This window comes from Mixophyes fleayi, chromosome 6, assembly GCF_038048845.1.
Source record: "Mixophyes fleayi isolate aMixFle1 chromosome 6, aMixFle1.hap1, whole genome shotgun sequence".
NCBI classification, from domain to species: Eukaryota; Metazoa; Chordata; class Amphibia; order Anura; family Limnodynastidae; genus Mixophyes; species Mixophyes fleayi.
Genome location: NC_134407.1, coordinates 194,941,041 through 194,962,369, shown reverse-complemented (window position 1 = coordinate 194,962,369; position 21,329 = coordinate 194,941,041). Strand labels below are relative to the sequence as shown.

Genomic DNA, 21,329 nt, shown 5'->3' with positions numbered 1-21,329 from the left:
CTGGACAAAACCATAAGAAGTTTCTCAAGTTAAGATCCTTAATGAATCAGGCCCTTAGTGTTTTTCTAATAATGCATAATTTGTTCCAGAAAAGTGTAGAACGTAATAAAAAAATATCTGGTTGTCCACATATATATTTCTTTAGTTTGCAGTGGAATAAAATGTAAAAAGCAGAAAACAATTACTAAATCTTAGCTTATTCCTCACAGAAATACTTAAATGGGCTGGACAAAATTGCACCACACACGGTTTAAGAGCATACGTTTGTATATCTTGTATCTGTATATATGCCATATAGTTACTGGGTTTTACCCTTGCTTGGAATAAAGCTACTCTTTACAAATAGTTGTGCATGACCCTTCTACAGCCTTGTGCAACTGCATCTAATTATAAACAGCTCTTACCAAATCCACAGACACCACAACACCTGATTTTCTGTATATTACCTAAATGCTGTATATTAGAATCTCTTTGGTGGATATTCATCCTGCCCTTACTTATCATAAGTAAACTTTACTAAAGGACTTGAACATATAAACATATAAAGGCTGAGAGGAGGCTAGGTCCCATGGATACTAAACATAAAAAATTGTTATATACATACATGCCTTTTATCCCTGGATGACAAATTGGTTCTGTGAGGATTCACAGCACTAGCTCCAGATGGCAGCTGACAGAAAACAATTACTGTGAGGATTTACAACACTAGCTCCAGATGCCAGCTGTCATAAAACTATTCACAATCACAGCTACAAATACTTCTCAATTCCTGTAATCCGCACTCTACTAAGAACAGTAAACTAGCTAATCTTCTCGTCTGAACTACTGCACAGATTTCTATATTCTGCAGTCAGCCCTTCAGTGAAGATGAAGTCAACCAGAACATTTATCTCACCTGTTTCTAGCCTATATAAAGTCCCTCAGTTCTATCAAAACCTTTGCAGGATCAAAATCTTTTTTTGTATTTCTCCATTTGTGCCCTGAAGAAGACTTGTTTTGTTTGACTGTACTTCTACCATCACCAATTCCTTGACTTTGGCTTTGTCCATCTCTTTTCTATCTTCTACAATCCTTTGACTTCAGCTTGTACCTAACTACCAGTCCTCTTGGGCAGATGTGGTGTGTTTCTCATAGCTACCACAGCCAATTGGTTCTTTCTTTGGAGCTGCCAGCATCGTAAAAGGTTTCAAGTATGCCCAATGCATTTCAGTCATATGCAACCAATGTTATCTAACATCAGTGGGGTATAAAGCCTAGCTGCTGTTGATGTAAATCTTTGGGCACAGTTGGAATGGGTTAAACATGGTGGTTGTCTTAATGATTCACGTTTTGTTTATTTTAGGCATTTGCTTATATTGTTTTTCAGAGCACACAAGTATGTTTCATGAGCTTAGCATGTGCCAATGACTTCCCATTGAAAATACGAGTTAAGACAACATTGGAACCAGCAGTAAAAATGTAACCTGTATGAATTCTGTACTCCTTTGTGTACAAGATGCTTAGTCAATCCAGTTAACTCTCTTTCTGCTCATTTAAATATATAGAATTGAAGATCCACCCTTTTAATTTTATAATTTTGCTCTCTGCTATGGACACGAATTACACCTATAATTCTGAAATAGTTGAGAGACCACAACTTCAGAGTGTCTACATTGGAACACTGTGTACATTGGACGACCAAATGACTATTTCCTATTAGAAGTGATCTATTTAGTTTACTATGCATAGCTGGAAGGCTCGGCCACAGAGAGGCGTAACTGGCCAAAGGGAGGGCCACATGATTGGATGGGAGCCGATCATCTGACACTCACGTCTGTGACACCCTGTTTTATCAGCTATGATGACCCACTACAAGCCTCCTGACCAGGAGTATCTGAAGTACTGAAGTAATTCTCATGTGATTTACCAGCTATGAGCGTTAAATGAAGGCGTGCACGGTCCCTATGCATTGTTAACAGAAATAATGAAAGTGCACTATTTTTCATAATGCATAGTGTGGGTAGGAGACAAAATAATAGATAATATTATACTAAATGTAGACTGTAAATAATGCAAAAGGAAAACCTAAGACCAAATGTTGCACGTTTAGACCAGTGTTGGATACCAAGCCTGGTAGCTGCAGGCATCACCTCTGACTAGTAATTCCACCCCTTGCTTTCCTCTTATTGATGGGCATTCACCCAGTCCATGTACCAGATCAGTCCTTGACTGGATAGTGGCTAGTTAATGGTTTGAACTGTGTTAACACTTCATGCTGGTGCTCTAAACCCATAATGTGATCTGATTCTCTGCAAAGGTCATGTGCAGCCACCTTGTTGTGACCAAGGGCAACTGATACATATAATTGTGCCCACCATTAAGGTAAAAACCCATGCTATCCAATTCCACATCAATATTTTTTACTTCAAATCAATGAGACCAACTTTATCAGTCAGTGGAGGTATATACGGAGCACAAAACATCCAGTGCATAGTGCAGGATCAGGCCATACACCGCGGTTGGCACAAGTTATCTGCAGAGCATTATGACATTTACGGAGGAGGAGAAGTTTGCATTGGCCAAAGGGAGGAGTGAGTGTGTCCTAACAAAATACAGAGTAGTTGTTCAGGTGTGTTTAGTTTTTGGTAGTAGGGCAAAAATTATATTTTATTTTTGTGCAGTGTTCATACTGAAATGAGATAACAAGGTGGAGGGGGTATATTTTTAGGGACGTTGTTTGCTATGCGGAGAGGCACACGAACATGTCCACTTGGTTGTTGGTCTTCGGGTCTTGTCCTATCATTTTAATAGTAGTTCTTGGTGAATGAGCGCATTATTTGGAATCCAAGCAGTGCAATAAAAATCTTCATGCACACAAAAGTGCCATATATGTAACATTCCTGATGCCTCCATCACTCTCATAATTAACGGAAGTCATTGATGAGGTTAAAGAGTGCATTATTTTAGGCGAAAAGCAGAAAAGTTTATTTTGTTGAAAGGGTAGAATGGTACGGAGTTTGTACTTTGATGTGACATTTATTTCTGCCTTTCTGAACACTTAAGTGCACTGGTACGTGTCACGGAGGGGTCTTCAAAGGTGTGAACCTTTATGTGTGGAGGGTGGACCATTCAGACACAGCGGCGGTCCAAAACCAACTGTGTTATAGTGTCGCTTATAGAGGCCAAGAGAAAATGTTGTGAAGCATTTAACTTTAAATGTTCTATCATATCAGCAATACAACCATGGCAGCACTTCATATATTAATAAGCACTTTCAAAGCAATGCTATAGGTATATAAAAAAAAAAAAATGAAAGCATACAAGGTAATCACAATACTTTATTGCGCAACAACAGAAGAGATATCCGGACTTGTATTCAAATACAGAAACAGCAAGCTCAAGTGTGGATCCACAGCTGCTGGTCACTTGTTTGTGTTCCTGTCCCAGCCATGTACAGGATCAATACAGTAGTCACAGCATAATCTTCTGATGGAAGTCTGCATTAAGCACACAGTTACTGCCTCCATCAATGGATCTGTCACCTCAACTCGTTTCAAACACTGGCTTACTCTTCATCAGGAAATATTCCTTTTTGAAAGTAATATACATTTTATTAGTACTATAGCAGTATCCATGTTATTAGGACATACCTTAATAGGCATGTGTAATCTGGACACAAGACGACGGGTCCTCCGTGTTACTCGTTACAGTGATGTTCCCTGAGAATTATTTGTCAATGATTATTAATTGCACATTCTGCTTGTTCTGTCGTATGGACCTTGTACGACCACTTCTCTATTGTATCATTCATATAATATGTGCAATGGATCCAGCTTTAAATAGCCCTGAATTTTCCTCTTAGATAAATCTTAGTCATTGATTTGGATTTTAGATTGTTTTTCATCAGAAGAATAAAGAGGATGATTTTCTTTTCTTCCCCACTATTGTAGATGTTGTTGTAAATGAACTGTTGAATATTCTATGAGAATATGATCAATTTTACAACACAATTTTACAAGCTGCGGAAATTGTAGACCAGCACGTCAGGACACCACAAGATTATACATGGACAGTATACTTTTTCTTCACAGTCTGTTTTGGCTTAGAAAATCCTTTTGATTAGTATTTAAGCAACATCATCCTTTAGACTATTTTGTGTGCGGCAGAGTAAGACACTTGCGTCTTCTCCAATCCAAAATACTGGGAACACCTTCTCAAAGAAAATGCAGGAGAAACTATGTAGATTCACCAGACTATCACCTGCAATGCCGTAGAAAGTAAGACGGCCAGCTGGGCAGTCGAGATGAACCCCGATCCTGTGGTACTTTGGTGTTACAAGCTGAATTTCTTTGTTATTATGCCAAACAGAGTGGTGCATGCTTCTCAGTTGCAGGCCCCATGAGTAGCTGTTCCGTCCAATTAAGTCCTCTGTTTCCATGGTACGTTTCAAGGAGCCGTATGCCACTCCTAATTCCACAAAGAAGGTTGAGATGTCCACCTCCCAGTAGTGACTTCCCTCAGAGAATCCATCCAAGCACATTACCTGCCAACTCTGAAACCGCTTTGAAGACTCGGGAATAGTATTCTTATGGACTCGAGTTTTGTGTGAGGCTTTGCAGTCCTGATGTGATAGCTGGATGTGTTTGTTGGCAGTCTCAGGGTCAAATGTGAGGTTACGGTAATCTGTAGTTGGAAAGAGGTGTGCTTCAGAACCAAGTGTTCATATAACAGTTACAACAATTCTGAATGTGTACATTACCTTGTAATAGGAATATTGTAAGCAGTGTGTGTGTCAGGTGGATCTAATGTCAACGAATGGTGGTGGCTATTATGAATTTATGGGTTGGTGGGTGAGTGTTAGAGTGAATCGCTGGAGGGTGTTTAAGTCAGGGTGAGCCTAATGGTCACTTGTTGCAGGGTGGCCAACCAGGGATCGAGTATGGATACACTTGAGAAGTGTCCTTCCATATAGACCTAACTCAGTGACCACTGTAAATTAATGGGGGTTAAAGGACAGGGTTTGTAGGTAAATATTCAATTTGACCTTCATATTCACATGGATGTACCATTTATCTCATGAGTCTTGTGTGTAAGTCCTGAGGTGGTTGGTGAGATATACTGAGCCTTTTGGAATATGAATATAGATATAGATATAACATTTTTAATACAATAGCTATATCCCAATACTTACCAACTTTTGGTTGGTCTGCTCCGGGAGATCCCAGAGGCAGGTGGGCATGTGGGGGCCGGGCTCGCCGAATTGCGTCACTTTTTCCCACCCCCAAGCAGGCAACACAATTTTACCTTATTTCAACAGGGTGGGGCCAAGATTACGCAAGAATCGCGTCAATAAGCCCCGCCCCCACCCTGTTAACTAACTAAGGATTCTGCATGCGAGAGGTTGTTCCGCTCTCCCAGGAGTCCGGGAGGACGCCCAGAAATTCGCGAGTCTCCCCCCGACATTCCGGGAGAGTAGGCAACTATGCTATATCCCAGTGACTAGCCAAATGTTAGGTGTATTTCACCAGGCTCTAATGCCGTTAATGTTGCCACTGTGCATCTATGCAGGTGGATGAAGGGCTTGTACTGAAAGTTAGGTATGTAGGCATGGTACATTAAGGGTGTGCCAAGCTCGAGCATACACAGCAGCGTCCAATTCTAGCTTTCTCTAAGGTACATGTTTTTCAGTCGTATCATCTGCACCAGCTACAGTGCAGTTATGAGTGCCGAGTGATAGTGATGATGGAATAGGGTGCTACTTAACCACAGATTGATATGATACACAGATATATAGATAGATTACCTGTATAAAGTTGTGCTCTGAGGTGACTCATCCGTGCAGGAGCTCTACCTGGCTCTGTCTTCCTTTTACTAGGAGATGTTCTTGAGGAATCAGCTGCACAGCAGGTGGCACTTGTGACAAAACCACCAGATGTTCTTGAGGTCTCTATAGCACAGAGTGACAGTCATAAGACATCCAACGCAAAACACTGCACAATTTGTCCATCCAGGAGCAACTCGCACTAACCTTTATTGTCATCATGTGGTTTCTCAGGGTGCAATCCATTGGGCAATTCAGCCTGAAGTAGCCTTGTGATTTCAGGCAGAACCCTGTTTACTACATCCATTTGCAGGGTTCCACGCAGCTGGATATTTGGCGACACTGGAGCACACGCAACTGGGACAAGCCGAGGAAGACCCTGGGAGAGTAACACGGCGAGTTAGAAGCTGCAGGGCCCCTTGTAAAACAGACATTATATACAAAATTCCTTTTATTACCAGGCTAGCAGAGCACTCTTTATAGAGTTGGTCTGTTAATCAGATTACTACTTCCAGGTGTAACTCAGTAATTTCCATAAGGTTGTAGACCATCACCAAACGGTGTTAAATTAGCTAAGGTGACTCATGCTACTGCATCCCCGATATCATATCCACTTACAAGAAAATGACATAGATAGGCACATTCAATCACTGTTCCAATAATTCCACCTATTCTCCCAATGATTTTGACGTCCAACCTAAAGCTGAACATGTCCAAACCAGGGGTTTATCATCTTCCCTCCCCCGAGTCTCCACGCCCCCCACCCCAAATCTCCCTACTCATCAACACCATAATTTACCCAGTCTTCCAAGCCTACTGCCTCTGTGTCACCCTTGTCTCTGTCCTCTGCTGTACTGCTCACTTTAATAGCCTCATTTATAGTAGGACATAAGTTCATATGTGGGGGTGTAAATATATGTACTGCGCATGCATACCCTATTTATATCTCAGCATATCTTAGATTTGGGGACAGTTAGCGACAGCTGAGGACAGTAAGGGCGATTACATGCCCCCAGGAGATGTGACCTAATGAGACTTAGAGTTATCTCCAGATACACTTATTAGAGGTGTACCTCTGTTGGTATTGGAGGATTGGTGCAAAGGTAAATGCTGATGATGACAACACCAGCAACACTATATAGCCGCTTATGACTGGCTGTTTGACTCACCCATCCAGCTGACGGTGCTTTATTAATTCATCCGTTAGCATTGCAGCTAGATTATGTTAAGTCTAACGGTGTTCTTGGACTTCTTATTTTTGTTTCCATTTGTACTACTGCAGTATAGAAGATTCCCATTGGATTTTTAAAGCGGTAAACAATGTATGTGGTTGTGCTTCTTTCTTAGCACATTTTACATGGAATATGCAATTCAAATTTATTAATACTGTCAAGGCAATTTTATCTTGTGTACTTGACACATTATTACATTATACTGTGTACAAATAGGGTAATGTGAGTTATATATTTGCATTTATAGCGAACACAGTCAGACCGCATAGAATTGGGCAGAATCATATGCATTTGTATGCATGACGTAGAACTACTGCTGTGTTTTGAGTTGGGTGTATCTTGAGATATCCATTTGTCTCTCATCATCTCCTCCCTATCTAAAATTCTCCTCATTTAGCCATCTCTACTTCAACCCTTCCTAAATGTTGCAGCAAGACCTAGCTTCCCATATCCTCCAGAGTCCAACCACCTCTTCATACATCTCAGAATAGTCTCCCTCACATTCTCTTAGAGCTACCTCTGACCTGCACCTGGCCTCCATTACAAAAACCACCTCTCACTCTCACCTACAAGACTTCTCCCATACCGCACCCCACCTATGAAAACTACTACCATACCTGATCAGACTGTCACCCAGCCTTCACATCTCCCAACACCCTCTGAAACCCTCCCACATATTTACCTTTTAGCTTGCCCTACTCTTACCTATACTACTTGCACTCCCACACCCCTGCTGCTGTCCCACTCTCCACTTTGAGTTATACTTGTTCCTCTTGTCTCAGGTCTGTTCTTTTCCCATAAGCTGGGCCTTTCCTATCTGTTTGAACATCTGCACTTATTTTGCCTACCTTGTATGTCCCCGTTTTATGTATGTTCTGTTTTCCCAACCGTCCCAACACTGTGGAGCACATGGGTGCCTTATAAATCAATAACAATAGCTGCGTTTACCTCCAGAAATGCAGTATCACTGTCCTGTAAGAGCTCCCCTGCCTCCACCTGGTGGTTCTTCAGTGCCTCCAGGTGTCTCTGCAGAAGCCTCAGGTGCTCTGACGCCTGGTTCATGGCTGCATGCTCTTCACACCTCACAGACTCGATAACAAGTGTTTGACAAGCTTGCAATGATTTTTGCACTTGCTCAAATGTAGCCAAAATTCCAGACACCAGCTTATCATGAAATTCCTACAATGAGGGTGAAAGGAGAAGTCTCATAAAAATGTATTCGGTTGTGCTTTATTAGTTTAGATTACAGTCTTGATGTCAACATCCTGCTGGAAAATTAATCTGCATACATCCTAGTTTTGTTTGCAGCTGAACATTATTTAAACCCAATTCTGCAGTTATTATAGCTTACACCTGACTTGCCCAGAATAAATAGATTGCTGTCCTAGACGGAGCTTGGGGTTCCCAACCTACAAGGCTACTCTTTATTCCCACAGCATTGAGCACCACGGTACAATTGCTGTTCCTCATTCTATACACACAGCAAGTTCCATTTCCACCAGACTCTTCTATTCACCAATTGATGGACTTGACTTCCAGCCTCTTAAACATCATACTTTATTTAAAAAACTACCTACAATTCAACCCACATAATAAAGAAAAGTACAGGATTTTATCATTTCACACAGCATTATGACCAAGTTTTCATCCCAATTCCTGCACACTTTGCCAACTAAACGTAGATTTCCTACCATTCCTTTCCCACAGGTTATGTAGCATAGAGTTCACATTATAATTCCCCAGCCAGCCCCCCCCCCCCAATACACATTGGTAATTTTCTTTGAGCATTTCGTATGCTCAAATACCAATTTTTAAACTGATGATGATTGTGATGATTATGTTGTATATCTAATGACTGATTGTTATTTTCTGTTGAATTCATGTATGACAATGTATATTGTATGTAACCTTGTAATGTAATCTCAACGTGTGCTTTGCTAGATGATATTAGTTTGAACCTAAGCAAGTGTCAGTCTGTTGAATTTAGCCAGACGAGGGAGAGATAGGCATCTGGGAAGTTTGAAGCTCCAAAGTTGTAAACCATCTAGCCAAGCAGAACGAGCAGAGGTGAGAACTCAAGGTCCTGTGAATATTCCCGATCTCAAGACATCCCTAGCTCACTTCGAAAGCCCTGTGACATTTGGGAGATCAATCTGTCCTTATTGACAGCTAAACTGCAAAGGTGGGGGTTGAGAGCTATGTGGAAAAAGGTTTAAAATCTTTTGCCTTAGACAATAACGTGTGCATTTTCACGAGGGGGTCTATCAAGACTGAAATGTCCCATTTTTCTCAATTGTGTTCCCTCACACTCCTATTTTATTTCTGAAACTTATTTGTGCAATTTATTGTATGTCTTGTCATTAACTTTTTCTAACTAAGTCTTGGAAACATTTTTCGAATTAAAATATATTTAATCTAGAATTTTCTCTGTGATTCTTTGTGAACTTATGAAGCCAGGGAGGCTCATGATATGTGTATGTGTGTATATGATTTAAGTGTGAAACATTAAGTGGTTTTGGTGAACGTAAGGACTCCATAATAAAGCCTTCATGGTGGCAGAAAAGGTGTATTCATTGCTAAGTGACTAAGGTGACGCCAGTCACAGCCAGCTGTTTCGACTGTTATATCTGGGACAGGATGGGTCATTCATGACAATGATTTTTAGATTTTGGACTGCATCAAATCTATAGCAGTATATAGCTGTGTCACTCAGTAGTATAAATTTCCAAGGATCGATATGGCTAAGAATTAAAGGAATTTCACACATCTCCCAGGCATGTGCTCTCCAATACAGTATTGCTATATCTATCAAATTCTTTATCAAGTACTTTGAGTTCATTGGTAGAAAACCATTCTATAACTATTTCTCTTAATAATTATTATCAGTCTTAAAAATTAAGCTTTAAAATTGTATTGGACAGTTAACCATGTCAACACTACATGAAAATCCCCCTCAATACCTTCATGTTCTGTGTTTTGCGCTCCCATTCCTCAATCTGTTCTTCTATGCACTTCTTCTGGCGATCAATATCGAGCAGATTTTTAGAGAGTTTCTCCTGTAGTATGAAGGGGGTATAGAGTAAAACCAATGTATGCATATCAAACAGTCATATGCAAGTTTGCAGGTTCCTTGCATTTTAAATGGTTTCAGGAAAAACGATATCATATAGCAAATTGGGGAAGTCTATATGCTAATTGAGAGATATAAAGGTCAAGCAGATCAGTCTCACCGTGACATTTAGGACATATGGTGGGGGGAGGGGGATAACAGTTAGGGGAACGCCACCTAGGAGGAGGTTGCAGCAAAGAAGGCGGGTGATAATTAGAGAATGGACCATTTCTAGCTATGGCAGTTATAAATAGACATTTCGCTGTAACTTACTTAACTTCTATAATTGTAGTTTTTGGGACCTCTGATGACCTATCCCCGTAGGCAGTTCTGTGCTATACAGTCTCATGTTACTTGCTCAACTCAGTTGTTTTGATGATTAACTGTTTCCTTGTTATACATTTTGCTAAAGAAATTATGTCAAAGTGCAGCATTAAAAACTGGTAAAACCCAACTTTGAATTATACAAAAATCATTCTAAAACTTTAAAAGGAACATTCTATGTTCAGATATAAAGATATACTAAAGATATATAAAAATATACTAGAGAAACTCAGTGGTAACCGTTTTAAATTAAACTGAAATGTAATGACTAAGTTGAAGAATTCAGTAACTTTTTTATGCACTACTTTACATGTCGAAATTTTAACAACAGAGTATAATGAAAAAATAACTATATTAAAAGGAGCGAAAAAATTTCTTTATACACTACAATATATGTATAACTTCTTCCATCGGATTTACATTGCTGGGCATGGTCCCCACAAAACACACTGATATATGTGGCTGAAAATATCTGTCACAGTTTCCAGACAAACCAGCAGGGTGAGTTTGCCAACTGTCTCAGTTTCAAGAGGAAGCAGCAAGTGAACAGGTGTATTGCCAACTGTCACATTTTATACTCATATACTAAATATATTATATATTCATATACTAAATTGAAGTTCTTGGTCTGTAGATTTGCAAAAATAATTGGCTTTGTAATCAGTAGCATCGTTTCAGATTTACTATTGTCCTCTGGAAAATGTGACAGTTGGCAATAAACCTTTGCAACTGCTGATTGCTCTGGAAACTGTGACAGGTAGTGAACGCTCTCTGTGCACCTGCTGGGTGATCTAGAACATGTGACCTGCTGGGTGGTCTGGAAACTGTGACAGTTATTTGCAGCCACATATATCAGCACGTCTTGCGTGGACCACGCCCAGCATTGTAACTTCGATTAAAGAGCTTATAGTCATTTATTCATTTTACTCTGTTAAAATTTCTACATGTAATGTAGTGTATAAAAAAAGTTATTGAATTCTGTTAATAAAGTAATTTAGTCATTATATTTTATTTAATTAAAGGCAGTTACAGCTGGGTTTCTCTGGTGTGGATGTAAAGAGTGCTTTGGGTCTGTGTCTTTGAAGTGTCTCACGTTGGTTGGTCCAAATCAGTTACTTGGGCCTGACTTACATAGAAATATGGTAGCTGGCAATGAGCAACTTATAAATGACTAAAAAGAACTGTTTGGACATTCAAAGAAAGAAGGGACAGGTCATATCAATTTTATTTTTAAGGTTAAATTCCAATAAAAAAAATTAAAAAATTCTATATAGCACTCCTGCCAGTTGTAATACAAAACGGTGCTGACCAAGTTTTCATGGGAGGATGGTGGTAGAATACATTTAGTTAAATATGTGTTTAGTAGCCTACCTAATATATTACAAATTATATATTATGTAGGGTTGAGGTCACAAAAACAGCAAACAGCCAACTAGACATTGATAAGGTACCTTATACTACTAATTACATGCTGAAATACTGGACTAGTGTTTCTAAACAGAATTCCGGAAAGGTTATTCCGCTATCATAGTTTCACAAATATTTAAATATAACAAATGAACATTGGAAACTATTTTAAACATTTACAAATAGTTTCCCTATTTATCTAAAGAACGAGAGGCTTTCAGTGTAGTAATATATTGCCTCTCACCTTCTCTTGCTGACTTTGTACCTCAGCGTTCTCCACGTCGTGAGTGCGGCAGCTTCTTAACATACACATGCGGCAGGTGCAGCGTTTTTCAGTGCGACAGTAATATATCAGCTCCTGATCATGCCGCTGACATAGAGACTTTGAAACATTCGGTCTGATTAGTACTGGATTTGACAATCTTCCCTCTTTCTTATCTCTCAGTTCTTCCACCACCATGGAGAGAGCGACATTCTTATGTGGTTCTGGACGAGAATCAAAGGAAGACCTGCAGTCAGGGCAGGTGAAGGCCGGGTGCTGAATCTCGCTGTCCCAGTGCTCATGGATACACTTCTGGCAAAAATTGTGTCCGCATTTCAGGGATAAGGGGTTTGTAAACATTTCCAGGCAGATACTGCAGTTCAAATTGGCCCTGAGGGAGTCCAGGCGTGCTTCTGACATTGTGTGGCAGGAGAGATATCAGCAAGGGCTGGTATACATAGGAAACAGGGTTAAATGAGATTACAAAGACAGAAGATAATTTAAGGGTGCTCCAACAACAATGTAAAAAAAAAAACAGAAGCACAAGGCTAAATGCAAGAAATGAAAACTGAAACTTGTATTCCAGGAAAACAGCAGATAGAAGGGGGTGGAGGAAGAGAGAGGGAGTGTCTGCTGACAGCATGGTGAGAATACTTAAAGGGAAATATACACCGATTAGCCACAACATTAACACCACCTGTGTAAAATATTGTGTAGATCCCCCTCTTATCGTCAAAACAGCTCTGACCCTTCAAGGTGTGGACTCAACAAGACCTCTGAAGATGTCCTGGGATATCTGGCACCAAGACTTCAGCAGCAGATCCTATAAAATTTATAGGATTTAGGGGCATATTTATAAAGCACGATAGTGCTTTTAACGGATAATTAAGGTCCCACAGTGTCCTCCGCAAATTTATTAAGGGGGCATCGCAGCAGATATCATGGATATCTGCTGCTTTGCACTCCTCTTCGTTTTTGGGAGCAGTCACCATTCAACAGAATGGTGACTGCTCCTGGCCGCAATCTAACAAGTCCCGAAAAAACATTTTTTTCGGGAACTTGTCATGTTAATGTACGCCAGCTGCAGCTGGCGTACATGAGGAAATCTAATGCTGTCAGCTCTGCTACGGAGAGCAGAGCTGGACAGCGCATGTGTGGAGGGATCACATGATCCCTCCCTGTCACTCACAGCTCTTTCTCTGCAACGCGAGACAGAGAGGGGATCTGTGTGCGCATGCGCAATTGAAGAGGAAGGAGAAGACCCGAAGACAGCGCTTCCGAAGAGGCAGGTAAGTATGATTTTTTTTTCCCACAGAAACAGCAGATTATCGGGACTGCTGTTTCTGTACTCCGGTTTTGATAAATTTGAGAAATGAATCAATACTTATCCGTCCGATAAGGATTGATAACCATTTCTCTATTTCAACGTTAAATGATAAATGTGCCCCTTAAAGGATTTAAAGTTTAAATCCTGTAAGTTGCGAGGTGGGATCTCCATGGCTAGGACTTGTTTTTCCTGCACATCTCACAGATGCTTGGATGGATTGAGATCTGGAGAATTTGGAGGCCAAATCAACACCTTGAACTCTTAATCATGTTCCTCAAACCATTCCTGAACAATTTTTGCAGTGTGGAAGGGCGCATTATCCTGCTGAAAGAGTCCACTGCGTCAGGGAATACAGTTACAATGAAGAGGTGTACTTGGTGTGCAACAAGGTTTAGGTAGGTGGTATGTGTCAAAGTAACATCCACATGAATGTCAGGACCCAAGGTTTCCCAGCAGAACATTGCCCAGAGCATCACAGTGCCTCCGTCGGCTTGCCTTCTTCCCATAGTGCATCCTGGTGCCATCTCTTTCCCAGGCAAACTACGCACAAACACCCAGCCAACCACATGATATAAAAGAAAACGTAATTCCTCAGACCAGGCCACCTTCTTCCATTGCTCCATGGTCCACTTCTGGTGCACACGTGTCCATTTTAGATGCTTTCGGTGGTGGACAGGGGTCAACATAGGCACTTTGACCGGTCTGCGACTATGCAGCCCCAAACAGCAAGCTACGATGCACTGTGTGTTCTGACACCTTTCTTTCATAGTTAGAATTAACTTTTTTTCCATTGTGCTTTGATGTGTGCGACACACTGTTCAGAATCATTATACTACCCACCCCCATCACAGTGTTTTCCTCAACCTTCTTTACACCATCAGGTAACCAGTGGACATTTTTTGCAATGAAAGTCTGTTCATAAAACACATCTGGTTTACGTGTTTCATTGTTAAACTTGTAGAGGTGTCCCCGGGAGCCCTGGATCCGATGCCCATAAAGAGGGCGAAAATGGAGGCCGTCGCTGTGTCCCTGGAGGGACAGAAGATGGCTCTGGCTGCTGTGCCCATCAAGAGGGCAAAGAAAGAAGAGGAGCGGTACTCACCGTTCCAGCAATCCAGCGTTGGTGAGTATTTCTTCCTTCCCGCAGGACTGGGCAGCGGAGGAAGGATGAGCCAATCAAGGCTCACCTTTCGACGTCCGGAGCGCCAGATCAAGATCAAGGCGGCGGAAGTGGCAGGGTGTCCTTGTCAGGGCAAGTAGCTACCCTGCCACTGAAAATCACCAGCGGAGACGTCGGCGGGGAGCCCTTGTCAGGGCTAAGAGCGCCCCCGCCCAGAGAGCTGCGGGAGACAGCGCGCCGAAGAGGAGAAGAGGCGCCGCCGGCTGGAGGGTCTGGAAGACCCAGAAAAGAAGACGGCGAGACCAAGTTGAGTATCCTGCGCAGAGCAGGTAAGTATACTCTGCGTTAGGTCGGCTCAAGGCCCGTGGGCACAGTCGGGCGCTATGCCCATGGCCACCAGTCAGGGGCACAAGGCCCAGGGAGCCGGGCATTAGGCCCTTATAGGTAGTGGACTCAAAGCCCAAGAGTGTAAAAAGGGCACAAGGCCCTTGTAGTTAGTGAGTGGGCTAGTGCCCATAGTTAGAAAGGCCTAGTTAGGCAGGGGTTAGTGCCCCTAGGTGACAGGGCACAAGGCCCTAGTTAGAGGCCTAGAGGCCAGAAGTATGAAGGGCACAAAGTCCTAGTCAGTGGGCTCAGAGCCCAAGGTAGAGAGGGGGCTAAGGCCTATAGTCAGAGCACAAGGCTCTGTTGTCAGCTGGACAGAGAGGCCCATGGTGTAGGGCATAAGGCCCTGGTGGTTGTCAGTGGTGTGAGAGCTCTGAGTAGAGTGCGGTCCTGTGTGTGAGGTGAGTACACTAAGAGGAGGAAGGTAACAGTAGAGCAGAAGGCTCCTGTTGGTGCTGTAGTAACCGGCTGGTTAGCTAGCAGCTGTGTACTCATGTGATTAGCTTGCCATATACTGTAACAGTTTTATTCTGTCTGTGCGGCGAATATTGCCTTGTATATTGTATTTTGGTGTGCTGTATATTTGTTTCCAGGAGCAAGACATCAGGCCCCCATTAAAGGTAGGCTCGTTTCCTGTTGTTTTCCTGAATTAACCTGTACTGTGGGGACAAGTGTAGTTACAAGCTTACACATAGCCAGGGAAAGAACACACATAGTTTTCCCGTCCCTATGGGTCCCTGGGGTTATGCTGGTTTTCAGAGGTGGTGATCGAGTACCTCACTGGCAGTGCGGCACAGCTCAATTGAGTTCAAAGGGGGCGGCCTGTGGTTCTGGTTGAGTGTCCCAGTTCAGAGTTCCGCGCAGGTTCTCTGGCGGTTCCAGGAGTGGGATACGTGTTCCGCCTGGGTGGAAGCAGTCGTCGCGGTTCCAGTGGTGACGATCGCCTGTTCTGTGTGGCAGTCGACTCTCAGGTTGGTGTGCTGTTCCAGTGAGCCTCTTTTGGGCCTTGTGCAGCTGGTCCTTAGGACTCCGTGGGTGACCCCATAGCAAGAAGACAGTCTTCTTGGTACGACCTGGGTGAGGGTGTTAGGAACAGCGCTCCGGAATAGACCGTGAACACCGGCTGGTGTTCCCCGTAGAGTACAGTGAGTAGGTCCCGTTAGTACACCACACTCAGTGTTATAGTTGTTTATTCTAGTTGTGTTGCTGGCCATTAAAGAGTTGTTAGGGCCGGGTCGCCTGTTGTAGGAGTAAGTAGTTTTGTGGGTGTACATCTTAGCCTCACTGGTAGAGTAGAGGGAGGCTGTGTGTTATCTGTCGCCCACAGATGTCGGGGAGGAGTAGGAAAGCAGGGACCGGAAGTCGGGAGTGCCCGGTGAGTATAACGCTTGATTCCCTCTTATGGTTAGGCCCTCACTGAGAGGTGAGTGGGGTGCTTGAGACGGGACTGTTCCTGGTCTCAAGTGCTCATTGTCCCCCACGCCTTGGCAAGAGAAAAAACGATGTGGCGGCAAGAGAGCTTGACTAGAGTGTCTTCACTCATGGACGTGGTCTCGGACAGCCCTTTCCTAATAGGCACAGCCATAATTAATGTTTCTTCCTAGAGGGAAGTGGTTGGAGATAACAGAGGGTCAGTTGCTGATCTGCCGGGATCGGACAGCGGCTGGGGTGCATCGGAAGCAGACAGGAGGTGAGCATCGTTTGGAAGGTAGGTTTATCTGTGTGCATGTCCTGTTCCCCGCAGGCGTTACATACTCAACAGTGACACTGTTAGTAGTTTCGTGCCATGTAAATGTAATTCCCTCATAGGGGTAGTCTTCAGGCTTACAAACAAGGAATTTAGGAGTGACGTGAATTGGGTGAGCCACTCCTATTTCATCAGCACCCAGTACAGTTTCCTTGAAAGACACCAATTTCATTTCCTTGTTCTGACTCATTCTGAAAGTAGCAACACTGCCCATCTCACAAGTCACAGCATTCTTGCCAAACACCTCACTCTTTGTTTGCAATAAATCACTTGACAAGGCTTCACATAACAACATTTCCCCAACCGATAATTCTAACACCATACTTTCACATATCTGTTTGGATTCTATGGCTTCCTTATCTGTAGTGCATATGTATTCATTTGCTAGATAAGTCCTCTCACAGATGGCATGTTCGCTCTTAAAATTTCTTTATGGGTAAAACAAACCCCCTCATTTCTGAACTGCATCCCTCTGTGCAGACTCCCACTGAATCACAATATTCACACAGACATGCAATGCAATAATTCACTGCTACCTTTCTTTCCCTCTTTGAAGCCATTGACCACATTTTTTACAGTTTTTAAAACTATTTTGCATTTTTTCCCAAAGTTTGCAATTACTCAATGCAGGTATTACTTTTTCAAATTTGCAATTTTTTCTCCCTTTCCAAAACAGGTTTCTAGTAGGACAGACAAACAAACAGAAACCATCAGTGTGATTTACTGATCACAAATCTCCCTCACTCTTGGGTGAGCCAGAGACACACAAAATACAATTCTCTGTTACTCTCCGGTGAACCAGAGACACAAGGTCTTCCAGACCATTCACAAATCTTAGAGATTAACCTTTTGAAACCCTGCACACAGCACCATTAATGTTCCAGGTTGAATGAGGTTCTTTCGGTTTCAAAGAGTTAATGACTCATGAATGCAAGATTTATTGTGGAGTTTACCTTTATTTTTAAAATAAAGGTAACAGAAAATGTAAATCAAATACTTTGCTTACAATATATTCAAGTGACAGTCAATTTCCTGGACCCCTCTGTCACAAACGCCCAGCCTGTCCCAAATACAGCAATCTGAACAGCTGGCCGTGACTGGTGTCACCTTAGTTAATTAACAATGAATACACCTTTTCTGTCACCAAAAAGGAATTATTATGGTGTACTTACGTTCACCAGAACCACTTATTAATGTTTCACACTTAAATCAGATACACATGTAGCGCCTACCTGGGCTTCGTAAGTTCACAAAGAATCACAGAGAGTACGCTAGATAAAATATGTTTAATCTGAGAAATGTTTCCAAGGCTTATTTACAAAAGGGTAATAAAAAAGACATACAATAGGTTTTGCACAAAAGAGTTTCAGAAAATAAAATAGGAAATAAAACCAGAGTCCTTACTTACAAGTTCAGGATTTGGTGTGTGAGGAATACACATTGAGAAGAATGACACATTTCAGCCTTGACAGGCTCCCTCAAAGAAATTAACAATTTGATGTCTAAGAGCAGAAGATTTTAAACCCTTTTTCCTCATAACCCTCACCCCCACCCCCCAGTATATGAGTATTTATTGATGTGATTGTATATGGGATATACTTATATAATAAAATGCTCCTTACAGTCAAATAATCATCAGAGGTCTGAGTCAACATATAAGCTCATTACCTTATAAATTGTGTCAATTATAATCATATGACCATTGGTTCCAATCAAGATAACTATAGTACACACAGCATACATTTTCAGTTGCAATGGTATCTTAGGTAGTCAAATATAATTAGAATAGGAGTGACTATTATATACTGATTATCTTTATATATATTGATAATAAGTAGCAGGGCATAGCAATTCAATTTGCTATTTTAATTCACTTTAGTCACTTAAATATTTCGCTATTCAATTAGGAGGTATATTTTAAGTATATTAATAAAGTAAAAGTTTTTTATTTTTAACAAGAAGATCGCTGAGTGCCTTCCAATACACAATTCTTCCTATCCTCTTCATGCTTCAATAATAGCTATCTGTGTAATAGTGCACCACCCAGTAAATTATTCCAACATTTATAATTATATTTTGACACTGGAATAGCGATACCTAGTGCAGTGGTACCCTCCTTTTAGTATATGGGTTTATTAGGCTGTCAGCCCCATTCACTTGTTATCTTTAATAGTTTTAGCCCTGGTGTTCATGTTCTGGATTATCTGAAGTCTAGCTACTCTTGTCTGCTACTCGTACTGACTCCTGCTTTTCACTGTTCTTCCTTGTCTGCCCTGACCCATTTATACCTCCACAATTTTGCTAGCTGCCTGTCCCATTTCGGATTGTCTTTAAATACTCCTGCCTGGCTATGGTATTTGCTATATACATGTCTGGCAACGGGATGATATCTGTCATATGACAACAGAGAGCATCTGTGTAATTTATAGTTGGTAACTGGGGCAGCATGTGTGTAAATTACAATGCAATTGATTGAAGTGACAATTGTGATTGGTAAAGTAACAAATAGACCAACGTGTGCGGGTAGCTAAAGTGGATGAAAGTGAGCCAAGTTGCTCATTGTATAGTAAGTCCATTGTCACTGATTGATGCCTCAATGAGCTCAAAAGAGTCCTTTTAAACTAAAGCAGCAGGTCATAGGTCTCAATACAGATAATGAAACCATTACATGAGAGAGCAGCGTAGTTTATGGAGGGATCAAAATTCCCTAATACTTCCCTTTCCAAGCTGTGGTTTTAGAAACTGCATTTTTAATTTGAAACTATTTAAAGTATTAGGTAATGGTTTTATCCTTTCCCTGAAGTTCAAGGCAGAATGCATTGCAGTGAGCTGTTCAATCTGTAATCGTAGTAACTTTATCAGCCATGATGCAGCGGAGATGTTTTTTCTCCAAGTGATTCCACAAACAGAGGTATCCCCAGACAACAGGGACTGGCATCTTTCTAAGAACTGCCCCGACTAAGCCACATGACATCATTATACAACAGCAGTCTTCATACTGAGCCTCATTTTCTTCCAGTTGAGTTTGGAAAAGATATCTGCATAAACTCCTTGCACAAAGTTAACTGCATTGGTAGTAATGTCCATAACATGTCAAGTTTAAAGCATTAATACACAGTGCATTCTGATGTATAACACAATGGATTGCTGCAAAAATCAAGAACGTTTAAAAAATGTTTGGGTAGAGTGCAAGAAACCCATTGTTTTTCTTACCAAGCATGACTGGGGCTCTGTCTGTACCAATGCACACGTGTTTCTGAAGAGGAAGGCTGGTTTCCTTAGCAAAACTAACAAACTATTGGTAAATATCTACATCTTAAGTTATTCTTTTCATAGTGATAGCAGTTAAAAACTCCTAGCAACTCGTATTAGGACACTCATTCTTAGGAATACGATTAATTGAGCAGTATGCACTATATCAGTAGATTAATCGAAATTCGAGGAAAAATCAGTCATCACCCATTGCCTCCACCCGTCTCATTATGGTTTGGGCTGATAGAGGCGTGTCTTTAATTGCTTGCATGATTTCACCATTATTCTTTGATATATCAAATAAAACATTTCCAGCACTAGTGAAAGCTTGCTTCAACATTTCTCCATCTTGAAAAGGTTTCTTATACTTCACTAAAATAGAAGGATGTTTTAGCTGCCGCTTGGTACTGCAAAATAGACCTTGCAAACATAATTTGTGGTTCTCCGGAGTGTTCAAGGATTTCTCTATAATCTCCCGTATTTCACTATTAGGTGGAAAGACATTATCACATTTCTTACACAGGCTTCAAAAAGTCTCTTCTTCGACGGAGCAATATTAACACAGCATAACAAACATATGCATTTGTCTCTAAACATCTAAAAAAATAAATACATTTTTCCATTCTTCGTGAAAGTTGTTCAATCTTTTGGACACATTCATGGGCAGTAAGGATACCAATCAGAAAAGAAAATGTCGAACACAATTTATATACACACTCACTGGTCACTATATTAGTTACACCAGTACAGCAATACAAATATCTAGTCAGCCAATCATGTGGCAGCAACTAGATGCATAAAAGCATGCAGACAGGGCCAAGAGCTTCAGTTGTTGTTCAGACGAAACACCAGGATGGGGAAAAAATGTGATCTAAGGGACTTTGACTGTGAAATGATTGTTGGTGCCAGATGTGGTGGTTTCATATCTGCTGATCTCCTGGGATTTTCAGGCTCAAGAGTCGCAGCAGGTGAGACGGGAACAGAGGCCCCGTTCCAGGGGTGGGGGCTTGGTAGTAGTGGTGGGTTGTGTGGATGATCGGGAGCTTGGTGTGCTCACTTAGAGCGGCTCAATGCTGGATTTATCAGTTATAAGTGCCAGTAATACCACCGCCACATTATTATTAGACAAATAGTTTTCTGAATGAGCCCCTTCCAATAACACATATATAATGCATATTAACTTTCTGGCAGCTCAGGCCACACCCCAGAGGCAGCCGTTATATCTGTCCTGAACACTAAACTCATTCCCAAAAAGCCAATGAGCATCAGTCTCACCTGACCCTGTGGGGACGTAATCAGCCACATTCACCGGAGTGCAGATTAGAGAGACACGGTTATCGAGCAATGGAGGTGACTGAACTGAAC

At 41.6% G+C, this 21,329-nt stretch overlaps 1 protein-coding gene across 1 annotated transcript; it reads right to left on the bottom strand.

The window, feature by feature from the left end:
* Positions 1 to 3,297: 3,297 nt before the first annotated feature.
* Positions 3,298 to 13,093, bottom strand: TRIM65 (tripartite motif containing 65). The gene is made up of 7 exons (XM_075177809.1): positions 12,832 to 13,093; positions 12,117 to 12,582; positions 9,993 to 10,088; positions 7,981 to 8,211; positions 6,008 to 6,179; positions 5,783 to 5,926; positions 3,298 to 4,662 (listed from the first exon to the last, which is right to left on the bottom strand). The coding sequence occupies exons 2-7, from the start codon at positions 12,552 to 12,554 to the stop codon at positions 4,106 to 4,108; spliced, it is 1,638 nt and encodes a 545-aa protein (XP_075033910.1). The 5' UTR covers positions 12,555 to 12,582; positions 12,832 to 13,093; the 3' UTR covers positions 3,298 to 4,105.
* Positions 13,094 to 21,329: the final 8,236 nt, after the last annotated feature.